Consider the following 23,251-nt stretch of genomic DNA (forward strand, 5'->3'; position numbering starts at 1 on the left):
CTTACAGACTGCAAAAATGAGCAAGATCCACACAACAGGGGAAGAACAATTAGCAAAAGATATGATCTTTATATGTGTGGATTACACGTCTAGCTTACTGTGTTTAAGCATGTGTGTGGAACATGTGTTCCTGTGAAATGGATTGTAGGTGGTACTTGGAAGTTTTTGTTTGGTCACTGGAGATACATGGTCTAAAAAGTTTGAGACCATGCTCTAAAGTGTTCATGTTTGGGTTACACCGCCCTCTAGTGGAAATGTATTGCAATGTACTACTATGTGTGTTTATCAGATTGTATACCGTGGTGTGTTTACAGGATGAAGTTTACTACACCAGCAAATGCTCCTCAGTAATCGGACTGCTGGACATATACGGCTTCGAGGTCTTTCAGAACAACAGGTTCGATCTCATTCCTCACTTATATATCTTTTATTCACATACATTATTATATATTCATATATCGATTTTTCAAAAAGTATAATATCTCTACTATGTATAAGAAGAGTTACCTTACATTCCAGAACAGTTAAAGGTACGTTTAAAGAATAGCACCTCTCTGTTTTTGTATAGTACTGTGCTTAAGGCACAATAAGCACATTATTTAAAGGTATTTTAGGCTATTTTCACATTACCAGGCTGAAGTGACTCAAATCCATTGTTTCATGGCTGTGTGAACGTGCCAAATCCATTTTTTTCCAATCAGATTTGAGTCCTTTTCATATATGCTGTCCTAAATCGGATATGTATCCAATACATGGACATAAGACATGAATGTGAACGGTCAAAACAGAATTTATGCATCTTTTTGTTTTTAAGCATGCACTACATGCTTCTCTCTCATTTCCACACATCTCTTGGTGCAGCTGTGCAGCTATAGCTGCAAAAACAGAAAAAGCAAACAGCCTGGCCTTTTTTCACCTCCTCAACCTGAGCATGTACTTCAGACCAGTTGTTTACTCTCCACTCCAGCAAAAGATGCTCCACATCCATTTCCCTTTATAAAGCTACGAATCGAATCTTAAATAGGATATTTTTTTTGTTGTTGGTGAAGAACGCGACGTTTATACACTTATTAATGTGCACAGGTAAGGCATGTTCACATTACACACAGATACAGCTCACTTACATTTGTGAATGTGAACCGTTAAGAGCAAAAAAAATCCAATCTGAGCAAAAAAATCCAATTTGAGCAATGCGGCTTGTAATGTGAACATAGCCTAAGTTGGCAGTAAGAGTGTTTCTCCTTGTAAAAACATCACATCATGCTGAGATATAAATACAGTAAAAAACACAAGAATTTATCTTTAAAAAAAGAATGTGTTATTATAATGTGCACCAGTTACTTCATTTACTTAATGGACAAAAGTATTGGGACACCTCTATCTATAGGCATAGATTGGAGTTGGACAGCAGAGCATTGGTGACTTTTCTGCACTAACGCTCCTCAGCACTTGGAGTCTGCACTCTGTAACTTTATATAGACTGCCACTAGTGGTTTCTAAACTGTCCAATAATATCACTCACAGCTGATGGTGCATTATCTGACAAGATGTAACAGTAGCATTCTGTTACAGTACCACACTGGAATTCTATAAGCTCAATAAAGTAAAACCACTCATTCTTTCACTAATGTTCATAAAGTACATAAATCCACGGCAACGTCACTGTACAACAAGGTGTCTGGTAATAAAATCACTAAAAAATAACCTACAAATAAAAAGACCAGCCACACTTGTTGCTTTTAAATTTGCTGTTCTTATTAAAGGTACAAGACACGGCACTCTTTCAGGGCTTCTTCAGGGTTAAAGACAGGAGGTAACACCATCCCAATTTAAAGACATGCTTAAAAAACACAATATCCAATTACAGGACTGAAAGCTAAGTTCCACTGGAGAAACACTTCAAAATAAAATTTCTATGAGTTTGGGATGGTATTTTATCTTGTCTTTAACTCTCCAGTAAGTGTTACTGGACATATTCTTATAGGTCGCTAATGTTCATGGCTAAGTGCTTGATTTTAGACACCTGTGAAAACTAAACTATAAAAGATTGCCCCAGTACTTTTGTCCATATAGTGTAAATATATCTGAAGTAATTAATCTCTTTGGAAGGGCACAGGAGAAAAATGTAAACCTAAAATAAAACTGTTTCAAAAAAATCATATACTAGAATATATCAGCATTAAAAATGACATTGGTCTGTTACTTCAACTAATGAAATGACATTATTCTCTGTGTGTGCAGCTTTGAGCAGTTCTGTATTAATTACTGTAATGAAAAGCTGCAGCAGCTGTTCATAGAGCTCACCCTGAAGAGTGAACAAGAAGAGTACGAGGCAGAAGGCATTGGGGTGAGTATACATGTGTGTGTGTTTTGTGTGACCTAAAAAGTGAATATATATGATGCAAAATTGTCATTTAAATATATATATTTTTAAATGTGCACAGTGGGAGTCGGTGGAGTACTTCAACAATAAAGTCATCTGTGACCTGGTGGAGGAGAAATTCAAAGGCATCATCGCTATTCTAGTGAGTTTGTGTGTGTGTGTGTGTGTTACTCTGTGTTGTATTTAAATGCATATGTATTGAATTGAACTGATTTAAATGGAATTGAATTAAACTGAATTGGAGTAAATGGTGTTAATCAGGATGAGGAGTGCTTACGGCCAGGAGAAGCCAGTGACATCACCTTCCTGGAGAAGCTTGAGGACCGTTTGGGAGGCCACCCCCACTTTGTCACGTATGAAAACACACACACATGCACACTGGACACTACAAGTCAGCCTGTTTTATTTGTAACATTGCTTATTTAAAGCCGCAGTCTCTAAGATGTTTTTTTTTTCTTTAAATTGAAAACTACAGTATTTCTAAGTTGGGAGGGGATAAAATATTGTAATTAATGGTGTCTTGCCACAACCATCCCTGCAACATCTAAAAAATGCATTGAAAAAACAGAGTGGTGTGGTAGGTTTGTTGGACGTTATTGCTTTCTACGTTTTGATAGTAATTAAAAAATGAGTAAAACATTTTAGACAAAAACACAGAATTTCACACTGCAATTTATTCATCTTAACTTGCATTAAAAGTGCTCTTTAGATTACTTTATTAAAAAGAACTTCACATTCTCACTAGAGAGGTTTCTAAATGCCCAAATACCTAAAACATACAAATTGTTGCTTTAATTGTTTTAATTTTTTTTTTTATAAGAACTACAAAATGAAGAAAGAATTCTATAACATCTTATGAAAACTGAACCTAGTCTTTGGATCCACCATAAAAAATTGGTGGTGATATCATGCCAATTATTGTCTTTTGGTTAAAATAGTTTCAATATGAGCTTTTGAAAACTTAAACCTCTTTATGTTCAAATACAAATTGTTAAAAATGTCTTAAATCTTAAATTCTTAAAAGAAAGTTTGACACTGGATGACACTGATTTCTGATTCCTCATTTTTTATGTATTTCAGTCATAAGCTGGCCAATGGGAAGACTCGTAAGGCTCTGGGTCGCGATGAGTTTCGGCTGCTGCATTACGCAGGAGAGGTCAACTACAATGTTAATGGTGGGAAGAGAAATTCATCTGTCCATCTGTTCTTATATTTTGCTTGTTTATGTAGTTTTCAGCTCCAGTGTTTATACATTTCTGTCTCTTTTGTTTCAGGATTTCTGGATAAAAACAATGACCTTCTGTACAGGAACTTGAAAGAGGTAATCATTTTAATATTGTGATTGTAATAAATAATATAATCCATCTGCTGTTCAAATATACATAATTCTTTGTGTGTCTATGTGTGTTTTCTGACAGGTGATGTGTCAGTCAGAGAATCAGATAGTGAAGGAATGCTTCCATACAGATGAACTGACGGATCAGAGAAGACCAGAAACAGTGAGGCACACTCTAATGCTTACACACCCATACACTGACCTACGCATACGACTGCAACAGTACATGGCTTTTCATTAAAGGAATAGATTAAGTATTTCATTATTATAGGAACAGAAGATAAAAAATCTGATTAACATCACTGACCCTAGATGTGTTCAACCAGCCAAGACTGTAATGTAAACTATTCTAGCATGGCTTCTGAAGTTTACAGTGGGAGCTGCTAGGCTAATGCTAATGTGAATTTGGGTGTGGATGTGTTTTCAATGGGTGACAAGACCTTTTTTAGGCTAGTGTTTTCATAAAAATTAGAGGGTAACAATCTAAGGCTAATGTTTGTTAGGAGCCTTGCTGATTCTATTCTAAACTAAAACAACATTTCAGATATTAAACATTATAAAATATTTTTTTCTGATTAACTAAATCTTGGATGGGGGCATAAATCATGCTCTGTTCATTTTTAACCAGACAGTTTCTTTCATTTATGAATTTGGGCCCTATCTTACACTACAGGTAAATTTCTGGTGTATTGCTATCTTGTCAGCAGAAAACACAGGCGGGCCACTGGCTGATTTAAATCCTAACAACAGTCAACAGTCAGATGTTTATTGCTATATTGGCAGCGCTGTGTGTGCTCAGTATGTGTACTGTACAAGGATTGCGCCACATTGCACATCTAAACATTTCGATTAATAATAAACAAAATAAAATAACATTTCTGTTTGCGTAAATTACCTGCTGGGGCACTTTCACAGAGTGAACAAGCAGGTCAGTATCCTCTGCTGAGAAGCGCTGAAGCGCTGCGCCATTAAAATACCAATAACATACCAAAGTCAGAGCGCATTTGCCATTTTGGGAATGGCAAGTGAAATGCTGATTGGACTATTTCACTTTACGCCCAAAACATACTCATGATTAATTAAAAGAATTAGTACACACAAGGTGTACTTTTTTCCGCACAATACTAAACACACAATCAATTTGCATAATGTGCGGTTTGACTTCCCCATGTCAAAGATTAGAGTTATTTGTTCATTTTTTGCATTATTACAGCTTTTAATATGTGGTATGTTGCACACAAACTCCTGCTTTTACACAAATTTACACTTACTTCATGTGGACAGGCTGCTACTCAGTTCAAGCTGAGTTTGGCCAAACTGATGGACATTCTGATGTCTAAAGAGCCATCGTACATCCGCTGCATCAAGCCAAATGATGGCAAACAGCCAGGTATGTGTGTTTCAATAATTTTTTGTCAGTTCAGGTAATACATCATTGTTCTGACAGTTGAGGGTATTTTTGCTATTCCAGTGATGTAGATTATGTAATTTAATATAAATTATGTAATGTATTCTGGTGTGTGTGTGTGTGTGTGTGTAGGAAGGTTTGAGGAGGTGCTGGTGAGACACCAGGTGAAGTATCTCGGCTTAATGGAGAATCTGAGAGTGAGAAGAGCAGGATTTGCATATAGGCGGAGCTTCGAGGCTTTCCTGCAGAGGTACAGCTTGCATTTACTTGTGCTTGTGCTTAAGTAACTGAGTAACCAGCACACAAAGTAACACGTTATGTATGTCTCTCATGTATATCTCTTGTGTGTGTGTGTGTGTGTGTGTGTGTGTGTGTGTGTGTACACAGGTATAAGCCTCTGTGCCCAGACACTTGGCCAAACTGGCAGGGTAACCTGTCAGATGGTGTGTCCACTCTAGTCAGACACCTCAATTACAAACCAGAGGAGTACAAACTGGGCAGGTGAGTGTGTATATAAGTGTGTGTGTGTGTGTGTGAGCTTGTGTTTGCTTATGTTTTTAGGGGGCACTTTCACACCTACCTTGTTTTGTCAGAACCAGCATATTTCTTTAGTGTTCTTGCTCACTAAACTGCAGTGTGAAACTAAAAAATGGACATAATGCATACAATATAGCAACCACTTGAACCTTGGCCTGACTGTTACTAGTGCTTTTATTAGATGTTCTATCTCTGAGGCTCTGAAACAGTTGAGGAGTGAGGACTTATGGCAGATGACATAATAAAACCTTCTTTTAATATCCTATTCCTGCTAGTGTGTATGAAGAGTCATAACAACAATTTCTTCTTTTTTTCCTCTGATGCCTTCTTCTTCTTCTTCTTCTTCTTTTGCATTATTGCTCTTCTTTATAATTTCTTTTGCTACCTTCTTCTTTTGATGTCATCTCCTTGTGATGCCTCCTTCTTCTGATATGTTGTGACGCTGCATGAAAGGACGAACGAGGAGAGCGGACGCACACGCAAGTAATAATTTATTAAAGAACAGAAAACAAACAAACAATAAACCAAACAGGAGCTTGAGGTATAAACTGAATAGAAACAGAACAGAAGCGCAGCCGTGACAGACGTATACACGCACAAGAACCGACAAACCAACACTGACGACAAAGGAGCTTAAATACACACAAAAAATTGGAAAATGACTGGGGAACACAGGGAGACGAGAAACACAGGGAAAACAGGGCAAGGGTGTGACATATGTCTACTTCTGATACTTTTCTTTCTTCTGATGCATCCTTTTACTGATGCCGTTTTCTGATGATTACTTATCTTATTCGTCTGATGCCTTCTTCTTCATTTCTTCTGATGGTGTTTTCTCTATCTTCTGATGCTTTCTTCTTCTGATGCTTCCAATTTTTTTTCTTCTGGTGATTTCTTTTTTTTTCTGAAACCTTCTTGTTCTTCTGATACCTTTATTTTACGCCTATCCACATTCTTCTACTTTTTCACCTACAGGTCCAAAATCTTCATCCGATTCCCAAAGACCCTCTTCTTGACAGAGGACGCTCTGGAAATCCGGAAACCAAGCATTGGTGAGAAAGCAGTTATGATACACTGATCGTTTGTATGTAAATTTTACTCATATTTATCCCAGGTCCTAATGCATGTGTTAACGCAACTACAGGTCTAATACAGCACACACTCCTCTTAATCTATATCAGTCCGTTCAGTGATCTCTAGCAGATGTTTGATGGGTTTAAATCATAGACAGAAGCACATACAAAGTTCAGACTCCAGTACGACTACTGTGTAACTGCTTTTTCTGATTCTCTGTCTGCAGCCATCGTCCTGCAGAAGAACTGGAGGGGTTACAGAGAACGAGCCAAATACCATCGAATCAGACATGCAGGTAAATGACCAATCAGATCAACAGATCAAGCTCCGCCAATCAGAGATATTCAGTCAGATGAAATCCTAAAAGACAGCCTTACTAGAAGCTGTTAGTCATTATTGCTTCAGTGTAAAACAAACATACGTGATGAAATGTGTGATAGAAGCAGAAACAGCTGGGTTTCAGTGTGAATAATCACACGTTTGTGTGTCTGTGTCTGTCTGTAGTGATCGTGATCCAGTCATGGTGGAGGGGAGTCAAAGGGCGCAGAAGAGCCACACGCCGCAGACAGGCTGCTGACACAATCCGCAAGTCAGTCTGTGTGTGTGTGTGTGTGAGTTTGTGTGTGTGTGTGTGTGTGTGTGTATTATGAAGAGACATGGTCAAAGAGGAAGATTGAGAACTGACATGGCTAATTAATGAACTATTCAGTAACTATTTTCCAATGTAACAAAAATTTAATTATCTTCATTCAATCAATCATTTAATCAGCCAACCAAACACTTATAGTGAATAAATCAGGCAGTCAGTCCCATAACAATAATAAACAAACTGGACCTTTGGACTTTTCACTTTAGTCTAAACTAAAATATCATATGTAAATCAGTCAGATGATAAATCAATCAGTCACTTAATCAATCAATCAGTCATTTAGTCATACAGTCAATCAGTCAGTAAGTTGTACAGTCTGTAAGTCAGTCAGTTGTACAGTCTGTAAGTCAGTCAGTCTTTCAATCAGACAGAAATTTAGTCAGTTATTCAATCATTCATTCATTTATTCGTTCAGTCAGTCAGTCAGTTATTTAGTCAGTCAGTCAGTAATTCAGTCAGTTAGTCAGTCAGTCAGTCAGTTATTTAATCAGTTAGTATTTTGGTCAGTCAGTCAGTTAGTAATTCAGTCATTAATTCAGTCAGTCAATCAGTTAGTAATTCAGTCAGTAATTCAGTCAGTAATTAAGTCAGTCAGTCAGTTAGTAATTCAGTAATTCAGTCAGTTAGTAATTCAGTCAGTAATTCAGTCAGTCAGTCAGTTAGTAATTCAGTCATTAATTCAGTCAGTCAGTCAGTTAGTAATTCAGTCATTAATTTAGTCAGTCAGTTAGTAATTCAGTCAGTAATTCAGTCAGTCAGTCAGTTAGTAATTCAGTCAGTAATTCAGTCAGTAATTCAGTCAGTCAGTCAGTCAGTAATTCAGTCAGTCAGTCAGTTAGTAATTCAGTCAGTAATTCAGTCATTAATTTAGTCAGTCAGTTAGTTAGTAATTCAGTCATTAATTTAGTCAGTCAGTCAGTTAGTAATTCAGTCAGTCAGTCAGTCAGTTAGTAATTCAGTCAGTCAGTTAGTTAGTAATTCAGTCATTAATTTAGTCAGTCAGTCAGTAATTCAGTCAGTCAGTTAGTAATTCAGTCAGTAATTCAGTCATTAATTTAGTCAGTCAGTCAGTTAGTAATTCAGTCAGTAATTCAGTCATTAATTTAGTCAGTCAGTCAGTTAGTAATTCAGTCAGTCAGTTAGTAATTCAGTCAGTAATTCAGTCAGTCAGTCAGTTAGTAATTCAGTCATTAATTTAGTCAGTCAGTTAGTTAGTAATTCAGTCATTAATTTAGTCAGTCAGTCAGTTAGTAATTCAGTCAGTCAATCAATCAGTCAGTCAGTTAGTAATTCAATCAGTCAGGCAGTTAATAATTCAGTTGGTCAGTCAGTCCGTCAGAAATTCAATAATTTATTCAGTCAGTCATTCAGTCAGTCAGTAATTCAGTCAGTCAGTAATTCAGTCAATCAGCCAGTAAGCTGATGAATAAAAGTGTGAATCTTTAAAGAGTTCTGCTCTCTCTCTCTCTCTTTTTTTTAACAGTTTAATAAAAGGCTTTATTCTGAGGAATGAGCCCCGTTGCCCCGACAACGAGTACTTCCTGGATCACGTCCGTTTCTCCTTCTTGATGACAATCAAAAGGAACCTGCCAAAGAATGTTCTAGACAGAACCTGGCCCAGACCCCCGCCTTCGCTCTCAGAGGTATACACACCCACACACACACACACACACTGTCTTGTGTAGGGGCTTTCGGTATGAGTGGATGCAAATGTCTCTGTTCGTCTAACCTAAACTCTACCAGTTTCTTGTCATCAAGGGGTTTTTTAGTCTGCTAGAAAGTAAACACACACACACACACACACACACACACTGGTTTTCTTAGAATGAGCAGTTTCATGGCGAAATTGCTAACTGTATTCTCATTAATATATACGTAATACTGGATTTCAAAAACTCTCCCATTTAAACAGCTGGGGGAATCTGTGCTTTTGTACCTGAACACATCTGTGTGTTTTATTTGTCTCTCTCTTTTACCGTCTGTAGGCCTCGGTCCATCTGCACCGCCTCTGTATACGCAACCTGGTTAATGACTACTGCAGGAAAATCCAACCAGAATGGAAGAACCAGGTGAAACACGCACATGCAAATACACACACACACACACACACACACACACACACACACATACATACACTTTATTAGTTTGCTGTTGGTTTTTTTATCCAAAAGTGTTCTGTGAGCAGCGTTCAGATTACCTTTGGGCGATGTTTGTGAACACAAATAAATGCTAGAGTTTATTTACTAAATTAAAATGTTGTGTTTAACTATTTTTAATTTCTTTTAGTCTGAGATTAGACCTAATGTGGTTCAGAAAATCAGCCCTATACCTTATCTCTCCAAAGCAGCAACTAAAAAGGCTAAAAATCAAAAGTCAAAGTGAAATGATTTTAAGATTTTGGAGAATTTCTATTGGTCTATTCACCTTGGGGTTTGGTGTAAGAAAAAACTACGAGATTGAATATATGTGAAAAGGTGAAAAGAGCAATACAGAAACAAGATTATTTTGTGGCAGTGGCAACACCTCTATAAATGTCAAAACACACACAGACGCACACACTAAAGGAAAGTACAGCATTAGAAAAGGAACCATGATAAGCACATACATACAAAACACATGTAATAGGAAATTTTAACAAGAACCTGGTAAAATACACATATACTGTAGAGGCATTCAGGAAAATCCAAGAAGAGCCAAGCAGACACAAACACACACACACACAAAGACTGGGTTACATATATTCTTTTTTCTGCACAGTTGGAGCAAAAGGTTGTAGCCAGTGGCATCTTTAGGGGACAGAAAGACAATTACCCTCAAAGTGTCCCAAGACTGTTTGTGGGCACCAGACTAGGTAAGAAACACACACACACATGCACACACACACACGTGTGCAGGAGTGATGCAACGAGTATAAACCGGAATTGTATATGATTTTACCTCTCATCCAACCACAATCAAATTCACTTGAATTATCTGGATAGGGATTTTATGAATAATGATGTGATAAAAATAATTCGTGATAAAAACAAGCTGAAATTAAATAGGAATAAGGCTATTTTTAAAATGTAAGAAGTGGAAAGTTGAAGTAAAACAAATAATTACTCTAGTCAATCAAATCTAAATTTTTACTTAAGTAAGATAACGAAGGATTTGTATTTTTTCACTATAAGGCACTTAAAATCCTTTAAATTCCCCAAAAATTAGGAGTGCTAATGCTAATGCTGCTGCATCCCAGCCTTAGTGCTGGAGAAACTTCACTGAAAACTCACCCTTAAACAAAATACTGTAAATCTAAGCTTAATGTAAAAAGCTTTTTACATTAAGCTTTATGGAAGCTTTACTCACCCAAATAAACAGTTTTCATGAGAGAAATCTGTGTAGATTAACATCCAGTGATCATTTGACTTAAAAAAAGGAAAGAATTACAGTTTTGTTTACTTAGGCTCTTCCCCCATTTTTTTTATTAGAAGGGAAACATGATGACACTCTTGCTCACTTTGATGTAAGCGTCCTTACTAGCATCACTTAATCCACTTTATAATCTGGTGTGCCTTATGTATGGAAATAGACCAGAAAATATATGTTTGTTACTTAACAAAAAGGTGCTTGACACCTATAGTAGTATTTTACCATTTTACCATCACCCTCATCTATTTGTGTCTGAAGTTGCCAAATATTGTATAATGCTTTATTAAACTTGTGTTGCCAACAACACTAACCTGGGACATAAAATTGGAACATATTTTGGCTGTATTTGCCATAATACACTAGTAAATGACTGTAAAACCAGCTGTGGTAAACTTCAAAGTCTTTAGCTAACTGTTTTTTTGTATATGTTTTGAAATAGTGTACAGTTATTGTAATGTTTAACACAGTCATGTCTGTGTGACATCTGACTTCTGAGGAAACTGGAACACAGCATTACGCAGCTACACTTGATAGGAGATGTCATATGGCTGAAACACAAACACACACATATAGTCTTATAGGAATATAGACATAATTGGATACCAAAATGTACACGCAAACCCACACAAGGGCTCTCACACACTCTAAAACTCTCTACACAGAGAATGAAGAGATCAATCTGAAGGTGCGGCAAACTCTTGGCAGTGATAACAGAGTGAAGGTAAGTGTATTTACAGCTCTGTAAAAAAAAAAATAAAAGACCACTTCAAAATGATGAGTTGCTTTGATTTTACCAAATTAAAAACCTCTGAAATATAATCAAGAGGAAGATGGATGATCACAAACCATTAAATCAAGCTGAACTGCTTGAATTTTTGCACCAGGAGTGGCATAAAGTTATCCAAAAGCAGTGTGTAAGACTGGTGGAGGAGAACATGCCAAGATGCATGAAAACTGTGATTAAAAACCAGGGTTATTCCACCAAGTATTGATTTCTGAACTCTTAAAACTGTTTGAATATGAACTTGTTTTCTTTGCATTATTTGAGGCCTGAAAGCTCTGCTTTTTTGTTATTACAGCAATTTCTCATTTTCTGCAAATAAATGCTCTAGACAATATTTTATTTGGAATTTGGGAGAAATGTTGTCTGTAGTTTATAGAATAAAACAACAATGTTCATTTTACTCCCACATATACCTATAAATAGCAAAATCAGAGAAACTGATTCAGAAACTGGTCTCTTCATTGTTTCCAGAGCTGTATATATGTGTGTGTGTGCTACTAATCTTTGCTGTATCAATGAATTGAACCTGACATGAATGAAGCATCATCATTAAGAATTGTAAGTAAAAATGAGTAAGAATATAAACATTCCCTCTCGCTCTGTCTTTTGGTTAGTATGGGGTGGCAGTCACCAAGTATGATCGCCGCGGGTTCCGTGCACGGCCAAGACAGCTGCTGCTGATGGCAACCGGAGTGATTCTGGTACAGGAGTCCAAAATCAAGCAGCGCATCGACTACAGTTCACTACTGGGTAAGAGCAGTTACTACAGTAGTGCCACGTCCTGCTCTTAAATATATACCAGCCTGCAGAGACTAGAGTTTCAACACCAATCCAACACAACTGATTCAGATACTGAAGACCTTCAAGTGACTCTTGATCTGAATACCCAGGATGATATGATCCAGGATCTCTGTATTTAAACACCTTTGGTTTAGCATGTAAACTAATTCGTGTTTTAATATTGTTTCATTCTAATCTAAGGGCATTTTCACACCTGCACTTTGTAGTCCAGTTAAATCAGACTTTAGTTTGTTGACAGCTAGGGCTGGGTATTGTTTTAATTTGTTTGATACTGAAACTGATACAGATATGATACTTTGAATTCCGATACCCAAACGATACTTTTCTATACAGTTTTTTTTAATTGTAACAAAAAATTGCCCAAAAAGTGATAATTATTCTCGCACAACAGATTTATTAAACAGCAGACATGAGTAATCTCATCCTCATACTGTCCCCATCTTGCTCGAACAAAAATAAACAATCAGCATGTTTTTATTTTTACACTTTATTAAGAACAAAAACAACAGTATTACTTGTGCTTAAACTATAATCAGGGAGAGCAGACTGTATCTTTATACACATACCAACACCACACACACAGAAGAGAAGCTAAAAATGGCAGAATATGAATTTACAGAACTATAGATTACAGTAAGGTTAATTTAAAAGTTAAAATCTTAAATTTTTTTAAGTGCTAGTGGACACATACTGTATGCATGTTTCATGCAAAGTATCAAAAATATGCACCATTTTTTTGCAACCTTCAGTGCTCTGTAGTACTGAGACATTTCAATCAGTGCCTTTTTGGTATAAAATTTCAAAACCCAGCCCTATTTACACTTTGATTCATCTGTGCAGGTGTGAAGAGATTAATCACGCTCAGGTGTAGACCAAAACAACCGCACATATACTCTTAAAAAAAGGAGATTGTCTGGTCTCAAACTAATGTTTCCCTCATGTGGTTCATTTGTGGTGAGAACATAATCTGACAAAATCTAGATCCAACTCCAGCTATCAGACGTACTCTTAGATCTAAGTTTAAGCTAAACATCTCCTGTCGCCAGTTTATCCTGGTTTAATACCCAGACAATTAATACAGCTATGAATCAAAACATCTCTTCTGTTACTCAATTTAAACTGCTCAGAAATACACCCTAATACAGACCACAGGATCTTCATTCTGTGTCTATTTTCTTGCTTCCACCCACACAGGTCTGACCAATAAGTGGACAGATCATTGTCACATGGTGTGTTGTGACGCATTATGGTATGCTTGGATTTTTCCCTGAAAACAAATCAGACCAAAAGGAGAGAATGCTCCAAATTTATCATTTAAGAAGTCATTTGATTTTGATCACATGTCATCCCAGCTTGTGTTAAACCTTTAATGTTCTGCTCAACTGTTTAGTAGAGCACATAATATTATCTTATTAAGAAATTATGGGCCCTATCTTAGACCCTGCGCAAGGCACACAGAAGTCTGCCACTCTCAAAACACACCCAATCAGGAATACCAGGACCAGGAGAGACACATGCTGGTTAGGGGATCAGCATATAAGGATAGTCCAAGGCAAGCAGAATCAGTAACATAAAGGCAGAATGAATAAACAACATCACAGAGTCAGTACCAAAGCAGAGTCGGTACATGGTAAATGGAGCAGAAAGGAAATAATCAAAGGAGTTGTCTAATAACAAGCTAAGTTAGCAACAGAGAGCAACAAACAATAAACTGGGCAAGGCAAAGACGGTAAACGGTAATACAGAAACGGGTAAAAACGGGTAGTTCAAACATCCTCACAGGCCAGATTTTTCATGCTTGCTGCCTATTTACCAACCCTGTTCTAAATCAAGCTGCATTGGCACAGTGGAAGGCTCACCTATAGGTCACTAAAATAGGGCCCAAGGTGTTAAACTAAACTCCTCCTCAACCTGATTGTGTCGGCAGAGCTCCTTCTTTTTTGTCCAGAATATTGTATTGCTGCTTTTAAGGTCTTATTTGTAAATCACTCCACACATGAATGAGTTTTGATGAAATTTTCAATGGTAATAATGGTAAAAACAGTAGCATATGAATCCCATTGATTTATTGACATTTATTCATTTAAGGAAGACCAACACAAAACAAAGCTTAGGTGTCCCACATTAGGGCAATTCACTCTAGCAAATAATGTGTCCACAACAGCTTATTATTTGGTTAGAGTGTTGACCACATCAGGGGGGTTATATGTCTGTGATTGTGTGGAGTTAGGTGATTTTCCTTCTCTAACACAAGTAGTAAACCCTTGACTTATTGCTGTGTTAATTGAGGGATGTTCAAGCAAGGAAATTACCAAAAACCAGACAGCACTCTAGACTGGTGCACTGCTGAGAGTGAGATCATGTGAATGTCTAATTCTAGAGTTGAGTTCTATTTAAATGTTATCATGTGATTTGACAAGGTTTGTTTTTCCTTCACGATACATTTTAAACTCATTAGTTTCGTGATTTGTTGGTGTCAAATTCAGCTGTGTAAAAAAAAAAAAGAGAAACCATTTAAAAATTGTTTCTTTGATTTTACCAAATTAAAAAACCTCTGGAACATAATCAAGAGGAAGATGGATGATCACAAGCCATCAAACCAAGCTGAACTGCTTGACCTTTTGCAACAGGAGTGGCATAAAGTTATTCAAAAGCAGTGTGTAAGACTGGTGGAGGAGAACATGCCAAGATGCATGAAAACTGTGATTAAAAACCACCAAATATTGATTTGTGAACTCTTAAAATTTTATGAATATGAGCTTGATTTCTTTGCATTATTTGTGGTCTAAAAGCTCTGCTTTTTTGTTTTTCAGTCATTTCTTATTTTATGCAAATATATGCTCGAAAAGACAATATTTTTATATGGAATTTTGGAGAAATGTTGTCTGTAGTTCATAGAATAAACAACAATGTTAATTTTACTCAAACATAAACCTATAAATAGTCAAATCAGAGAAACTGATTTAGAAACTGAATTCTCAAATGTCAATGAAGTTATATTGTCTCTTATTCTCTCACTCTCTCTCTCTCTCTCTCTCTCTCTGTTTCACTCTCTGCAGGAATCTCTGTCAGTTCTCTCAGCGATGGACTTTTTGTCATGCACGTTCCCACTGCTGACAGTAAGCAGAAGGTGAGAAATGTTCTGCTTTAGCTTACTGGTACAGTGCTGGCAACCTGTGACCTTTTGACCTTTTTATATTTAGGGAGACCTGGTGCTGCAGTGTGATCATGTGATCGAAGCCGTCACCAAACTCGCCATTATGGCGGACAAGATACACAACGTCAACATCAGTCAGGACAGGTTTGTGTGTTTGGGTTTGTATGTGATATTCTGGTGGATATTTGAAAGTGGGAGAATCTGACCCTGTTTCTGTCTCTTAGTATTAAGTTTGCAATAGCCAGGGGCAAAGAGGGGGTGATTGACTTCACCTATGGGGCGGAGCTAAGAGTGATCAAGACCAAAAATGGACGCTTGGCAGTGGTAAGTTAAATACAGGCATCTATTTACATAAACACTTCTGGAGCTGTGATTGGTCGGGGTGATTACAGCACACAGTACACTCACTGTGTCAATATTGCAAAAAACATCATATTTTTTGCACTATAAGACGCCCTGTAAAGCTAAGCTAAGTTAAGTAAACAAAACTGTAATTCAAACGAGTCAAACGAGCGCTCGATGTTATTCTACAAAGATTTCTCTGCTAAAAACAGTTTATTTGGGTGAGTAAAGCACTTCTGTTTATTTACAGTATGCTTAGATTTCCAGATTTCCACTAAGGCTAGCCGAGGTTAGCAGCTAATGTGCCTGGGACCTTGAGAGTACGGTAAACCAGGGCGATATTAGCTAGCAGTTCATCCCGCGTAGCTTGTTTTAAAATGGTAAACTCTCAGACTACAGTCCCATATACTCACCTATTAACTACCACTGCATTAGCGGGGTTTGTAGCAGACTACAGGCCGATAATACTTACTTCTGAATGGCAAAAAAGCTGGCGCTTGGCACAGTTAGCGGCTATGCTAATGTTACTCTAGCTGTAGTTAGCAGCAGGCTACTGGTTGATAATACTTAACTCTGAGTGGCGAAAGAACTAGCGCGGTTATCAGATAATGCAAATACTTATAAAGTATCGAGTCTCTGTGCGAAGAATACGGTACATATAGTGTAATTCTACACAATACTGCACTATACTAGTACTTAAGTAGTATAGTAACAGTAACAGTAATAGAGAATTAACTTAATTTATGCCAACATTTATAAAATCTAGAATGATCTCTGTTGTAATACTCTTGGTTCAGGGAGAATCAATAAATGAGATGGTGTCCCAATATTTTTGTCCATATATTGTATTTCATATGCAACGTTTTGAGGACCTATTGCCAGTTCAATGTGTATTTGGTTTTTAAATAACTTTTCACAAAATAATAATTATTGTTTGGGTATTGCAATTCATCCTTTTTGGACCACTTTTAAAGGAGTTTTTCATTATTTCAAAAAAGATGGATGGATGGATGGATGGATGGATGGATGGATGGATGGATGGATGGATGGATGGATGGATGGATGGATGGATGGATGGATGGATGGATGGATGGATGGATGGATGGATGGATGGATGGATGGATGGATGGATGGATGGATGGATGGATGGATGGATTATTAATCCCTGAGGGGAAATTGTGGACATCCAGCAGCGAGTATACACAGTACACAAAAGTAACTAGGAAGCATAAGATAAATACAATACCAAAAAATGTGTATAACAATTTGTATTTGTAAACAAATACAAAAAATACAAATACAATAAAATATATAAAGTATAAAAGTATAAAAGTGCAGTCAGTAGTGTGCAATGGAGATGCAGTTGAACACAGTAGACAATGAACACCAGTTGATGTGCATATAATGGGGGTATATGATGCCAGACACACAAAAAGTGCAAATAACCAGTTATATAATAATTAAAATTTGCAGTGCAAGCTTGTGCAAAAACTACTGGTGCAAAATAATGTAATGTTCTGTATTGTAAATTAATACTAAAGTCATCCAAACTATGAAAAAAATATGTGAAATTATTTAATAAACAAGAAAGTGTTAAATAAACCAGAATATGTTTTATATTTTAGATATTTCCAAGTTGGCACTTTGGATTAGCTTTCAGTTAACAGCTGTGCTTATCTTGAATTTCTTGCCTCCTAATGTGTTTGAGTTGTGTTGGGAAGAGGTAGAGTTGGTATACAGTGAATAGTTCTATTTGAGTAATGTTTTAATCCATATTATGGCAGAAACTACCCAACTAACTGAAGAAATAAATGTCTTTAAGAAATGAAGGTCTGTCAATCTAGAAAAAAAACAAGAGCTTTGAAACTATCCTCAAGTGCAGCCACAAAGACCATTAAGAAAACATTATGATAGAACTGGCACTCATCGGGTTCATACATGGAAATTTACTAGCTACCTATATGATACTTTATCTGTTCTTTAACAGTGTGGATTACTTCAGTATTCATTTACGTTTTTCATTTTTAATTGTTCAAAAACGAATAAAAACAGTAGATGAAAAGTGAACACTGATGACAAAAGACTGGAATAACAGATTGTAGTTATTGTTTAAGTAATCATCATATATTCTTTTCTTTTCAGACTGCCCCCCGAATAAACAGCAACAGCATTTAATCAAGTGTCGACCAATCACAGCTCACCATGAAGAAGCTTTTTTTGCTGTGGGCCAGTCATTTGCTGGAGGACAATCTGCTTTAGCCAATCACCATAAAAAGCCACACCTCTTTTTTTTTATTTTGCAGCTTACCTTTAAACCAAAACCACTTTTTATGGACTACTGTTCTGTGCTGAAATGATAATTATGTTTGACAGTTTGTTTTAAATGCGCCATTTTTTTTTTTTTTGTCGCTGTTGATTCACTTTCACATTTAAAACATTTAGTGTGACTAATGAAATGAATTATGCACTTAACATTATTAATACTAGTACTGTTACAATGATTAGTTTAAACATGTAATCTTACAGTGTTATTATATGGAGTTTGATTCTTAAACTGACCAAATGACCCATTCATTTCAAATGCCCAGAAAATGCCCAGAAAACTTCACACTAGTTTAGACAGAGGAAGATCGCTCTCTGTTACATGCCAGAGAATCTCCTGTAGTACAGCAGAGCACGGCTCACTTCCTCTTTGAATTGCCTTCCGCTCACCTCACAGTTTCCCAGTTCTCTAGGACCTCTAGAGAATCTGAAATGAAGAATCATGAATTCTAGGTTGTGTATATTGTGTATAGTTTAATGTTGACACCAGTATACCTTACATACATTCATAAACTGCAACATATTAGACAAAATCACTATTAACATTAACACAGAGAAACATTTGTTTATGTTACAAATGCAATACAGTTATATTGTGCAGATATAATGAAAGTTCAAAATATATTTTACACAGCAGGTAAAGGTACCCCAAAATCAATCTTTTTCATTATTTGTGACACACGGCAATAAAAACACATTAAATCTGACATTTACATTTACTATTAAAGTCTGATTCATATGAGACCATTTATTCCTATTCTTAAAGGTCTCCTTCCACTAAAATCCCCTTTTTCTTGTTATTTGTGAAATACAGTAGGTCTCTCTGAGTTGTATATGATGCTGCACATGAAACTGTTTCTCAACCTCCATTGTCTGCAGCAGCTAGTAAAAGAATATACTCTGAAAATCGAGAAAGCTCTGTGTCTACGTCAACTCGTGAATTAGTATTTATGACCTCGCCCATCTTGGCTTGGGAACCGCCCACACAGAGCTGAAGCCTTGCTGCAGTAGAGCCGACACTGTCAGCTAAAGCGCTTGCAGCTTACGTTTACACCAGCTACTTAGCATTAGCTATCTTGTGCAAGTAACTGTAGGTTTAAATTGGATCGCCGGTTGATTCCGCGTTTTACCAAGACCTTAAATATACACTATTGAAGCACAGTTTGACAAGGTAGCACAACTCGACATGAAGCAACTGATCTGTCAGACACATGCACTCCTTAATAGGATGCTGGTGAGGATGAAACTAAAACTTCATGGGAAGCGCAGCTCTTTTGTGAATGCTCGTCAGTTTAGGAGCATGAACTATTCTATTGTCAAATATTGGTGATATTAAAAAGACAGTGTGAACAGACTTAAAATACATCAGATTTGCTGAAGAAAACCTGTTTTGGGCACTGTTATTGTAGTCAAACCAAATCAAAGTATCTCTATTTTTGCCCTCATACAGTTGATATAATGTGAGTCAGGCAGTTGTGTTTGATTTCCACTGAAAATTACGAATGCTTTTTCCATCTTCTAGGTGGTTTTGGCATGACTGCGACAAATTATTCACAAAAAGAATTCTTTCTCATTATTTTTTAAAATGTTACCAGTTTCATGAAGCATCTTAGAAATACAGTTTTTGCTGCACTACATTTAGAACTCATTCAATCACATGACCTTTTATTTATGCTGATGGGGAATATAGTGTGAGAAATGGCAGTGGAGGGCAGCACTGGTCAGAAACGGCCAACAGAGGATAATTTTTAAAGGGTCTGTATGGTCATTAAAACCTGGAAAAATCATGGAATCTGAAACAGATATTTACAGGCCGGGATACGTTTTGGAAAAATAAAAATACCCAGAAAGTTTTAGAAAAGTCATGGAAATTTTTGGGTTAAAAGGTGTATGAACCCTGTTTATAAATAAAACCATATAAACAAGAATCCATTATTCCCCAATTACCATACAAATGCAATAAATGTTAAAAACAAGCAATATTATTAACAACATTTATAACAAAGCTTACTTGATAAGTATTCAATTTTACAACCTGTTTCCATTTAATCTGTCACTGTTACAATCTGAGTTATAAATGTTTTAGGACAATATCTTTAAAATAATTTGACTCCAGATCTGCCTCAGAACTGAACCAGTGGTTTTTAAATTTTATATATATAAAGTAACAAAGATATTCATCAACTGTGAGAACAACTGCTGGAAACTCATTTCCGTGTAATTCCTTAAATAGCATGTATTCTCCATCAAATGAAAGGATGCAAATATGTTAAAAAGGAATCACATTATTTGTAAATGTAATGTTGATTGATTTTTCTGAAGGAAAAAATAATAAATAATAAATTCACTCAAATGAATCGCATGTATCGTCATTTCCAAGCTTAAATTCAAGTCCCTTCCGATCAATGACTACAAATTTGTACAAACTGGAATTTGTAGTCATTGCGTTTCTAAACTGTAGACTATTATTATTTGAAGTCTAAGCTGATCTTTGCTCAGACTCATTTTTGACGGATCTTTAGTGATGCATTGTCCTGGAAATATTCCAGCTATCACATTCTAAACATCTGCACTTTCATTCTTACTGTCTGCAGGTGTAAAACTGTTTAGTGCGGCACAATACGTATGACTCTTAAGTTTATTTTAATTCGTAAATCAACCATCTGATCCAAGTTGCAGAATGTACACTGTATGTACAAATGTCTGTGGACACCCATTCTCATGAATGCATTCAGCTGCTTTAAACTGTGTGAATACACACACACATACACACAGTTCATTAATCCATGTTGAGAAGAATTGCCAATTGAAAAGCACTCTCTGGAACAGATAAGCATGATCCTATTGGCACCATGCTTAATGCTAGGTACGGAGTTGAGGGATATAAAGCCCCGCCCAGCACTGAGCTGTGGAGCAGTGGTGTTCTGAACGGTGTTCTCTGGAATGATGGGGCCTTATTAAATATGTTTGGGATGAGTTGGGTAGTTGTGAATGAGGGGGGATGGTGCAATCATATTCTCACAGCAATGCCCAAACTTCATCCACATCGTTTATGTTCTGCTCTCATTCTCAGACAAAACTGCAGTCAAATCAAAACCACTGGAGACGTGTCTCAACAACGCTATAAATATCCCTGAGTTTCCTGCATGTTGAGTCACTGAAACATCCTCGGCGAGGATGACGAGAGTTGAGTCTTTATAGGCCTGTTTCCACAGGTTTCACCCCTTTTTCATTCTGATCCTTAAGCAGAGTAACCAGTGAGTCACTGGAATATTGCAGAGTTTTATTAATCACAATCTGAAATGCTGCTTGTTGCCAGATTTAGATATCAGTGCCATAACTTTAACATCAAATCCTCAAATCTCTACTTTAAATTCTAACTTTAACAACAAGTCAATGCAAAACAATTCCAAGTCAATTAAAAGCAGTTCCTATTGTAAACTCTTCAGGAAATTGAACAACATTTAGATTAAATGTATGTAAAATGTGACAAACAGCAAATCCTGGAATCAAAGAATGCCAATTTACATGTTGACTATGAAATGCTGTTAATGTCTTTAAATGTTTATTATGTTTCTGTTCACCCAGACCTTATACCTCAAACTACCTGTCTAACACACTATGACGAGTTGTAGGCAGGATGCAAGTTGGTCTTATTAGTAGCCATATTAAAATCACACAAAGAATCAAAAACACAAAGACTATAAAACAAAAAACGTACCAAACAACAAAGAACTAACTTAAAAGGCAAAAGTAACATACCGTATACAGAAGTCAAACCAGCAAACAAAATAAACATGAAATAGATCCTAAAAGAAAACCAGTAACACAGCAAACAAACAAAGCACAACAGTGGGTCAAAAGCAGGACACAGAACAAAGGAAAATATACACAGACAAGGAACACCTGGGGAAGATAACGAGGGGGCAGGGTTACAAATAAGACACAGGTGGGAACACTATTGACAAAGCGGGGCTTGGGTGGAGACAAAGTGAAGCAGAGCCAACAGAGTAAATGACAAGGAAAACAAACAGACTGGGGAGGACAAGCAAAAATGAAAGAAAGGAAGAAACAGGACAAACATGGGCTAAGGTGTATCACCTGCACTCCTGATACTTCTTAATACTCTTTAAGTCTGTGGTGTTATGTAAAATTACAACAAGTCAAAGAATCAGTCTGGATGCTTAAATGGTTCTCTGCATGGTTTAGGATTATTGGGATTAAATTTTTGGTGTAAATTTTGTTGTAGCATCTTGGGAAAAGCTCTACAACACTGGAATAAAAAAAGCCTGTATGACTGTGCTGTAAGTTAAACTACCAATGCTCAAATCAACATTTGCTGGTTCTGAAACTGTGAGACTCCAGAGCTCTAATACATCTATGAAACTGGGTTTCCCAGAGTTACCCGTTCACCAGAAACTCACCACGGCAGCTGTGAGGAAACAAGCCTCACTTTGAAGTCCATAGAGATACCTGACCAGAGACTAAAATCCCCAGAGTAATCCTACATTACAGACAGTTATGAAAGCCCCGATCAGCGTTTGAGGTTTCTTCAGAAATGCTTTAAGCATGGTCATTTTTATGATGTTAAAAATAATAATTAATGAACTCACTTGGGTAGTATATTATAGACTTTATTTTCCCTTTTTTTTTTTTTTTCAAAAACAAGCTGAAACCTCATTGGGTCCAGTTGGAAATTGTGAAACAATTAAAAGCCAAAACTATTAAAATGGATAGCATGTAGTTAGATATTGATTGTGAAAAAAAAAATTCAATTTCAAGTCTTCTTTTACTGAAAAAAACCCATGAACACACACACACACACACACACACAAAGAGATACACACCGCTCAATGCTCTTCATGTTTATTTGTTCATATTTTTGTTGTTCACAGTACACCTGCACCAGTGTTAAAATAAATAATACTGAATAACACTTGAAATGTGTGCAATGGTAATACTAATAAACATTTATAATTAAAACAATAAAAAAACATTTATAATTAAAACAATTAACATTTATATTATAAAATGCACAAAAACACTTGGT

At 36.5% G+C, this 23,251-nt stretch overlaps 1 protein-coding gene across 2 annotated transcripts in view; it reads left to right on the top strand.

Annotated features, from left to right (window-relative positions):
• The window catches only part of myo1ca (myosin Ic, paralog a), a 49,533-nt gene extending 28,975 nt beyond the window's left edge, over nucleotides 1–20,558 (top strand). For both annotated transcript variants that reach the window (XM_022680702.2, XM_022680699.2), the window contains exons 11-32: nucleotides 315–397; nucleotides 2,242–2,347; nucleotides 2,445–2,525; nucleotides 2,645–2,736; nucleotides 3,464–3,558; nucleotides 3,658–3,704; nucleotides 3,802–3,882; nucleotides 5,004–5,109; nucleotides 5,260–5,377; nucleotides 5,515–5,628; nucleotides 6,640–6,716; nucleotides 6,965–7,033; nucleotides 7,243–7,327; nucleotides 8,871–9,030; nucleotides 9,373–9,456; nucleotides 10,145–10,238; nucleotides 11,458–11,516; nucleotides 12,194–12,329; nucleotides 15,440–15,510; nucleotides 15,584–15,681; nucleotides 15,762–15,861; nucleotides 18,022–20,558. In XM_022680702.2, coding sequence (XP_022536423.2) covers nucleotides 315–397; nucleotides 2,242–2,347; nucleotides 2,445–2,525; nucleotides 2,645–2,736; nucleotides 3,464–3,558; nucleotides 3,658–3,704; nucleotides 3,802–3,882; nucleotides 5,004–5,109; nucleotides 5,260–5,377; nucleotides 5,515–5,628; nucleotides 6,640–6,716; nucleotides 6,965–7,033; nucleotides 7,243–7,327; nucleotides 8,871–9,030; nucleotides 9,373–9,456; nucleotides 10,145–10,238; nucleotides 11,458–11,516; nucleotides 12,194–12,329; nucleotides 15,440–15,510; nucleotides 15,584–15,681; nucleotides 15,762–15,861; nucleotides 18,022–18,054 — 1,989 coding nt within the window. In that variant the 3' untranslated portion in view covers nucleotides 18,055–20,558. The remainder of the gene's footprint in view (nucleotides 1–314; nucleotides 398–2,241; nucleotides 2,348–2,444; nucleotides 2,526–2,644; nucleotides 2,737–3,463; nucleotides 3,559–3,657; nucleotides 3,705–3,801; nucleotides 3,883–5,003; nucleotides 5,110–5,259; nucleotides 5,378–5,514; nucleotides 5,629–6,639; nucleotides 6,717–6,964; nucleotides 7,034–7,242; nucleotides 7,328–8,870; nucleotides 9,031–9,372; nucleotides 9,457–10,144; nucleotides 10,239–11,457; nucleotides 11,517–12,193; nucleotides 12,330–15,439; nucleotides 15,511–15,583; nucleotides 15,682–15,761; nucleotides 15,862–18,021) is intronic.
• The last annotated feature ends 2,693 nt before the right edge of the window (nucleotides 20,559–23,251 follow it).

The sequence above is a fragment of the Astyanax mexicanus genome, chromosome 1 (genome assembly GCF_023375975.1).
Source record: "Astyanax mexicanus isolate ESR-SI-001 chromosome 1, AstMex3_surface, whole genome shotgun sequence".
In the NCBI taxonomy this organism is placed as follows: domain Eukaryota; kingdom Metazoa; phylum Chordata; class Actinopteri; order Characiformes; family Acestrorhamphidae; genus Astyanax; species Astyanax mexicanus.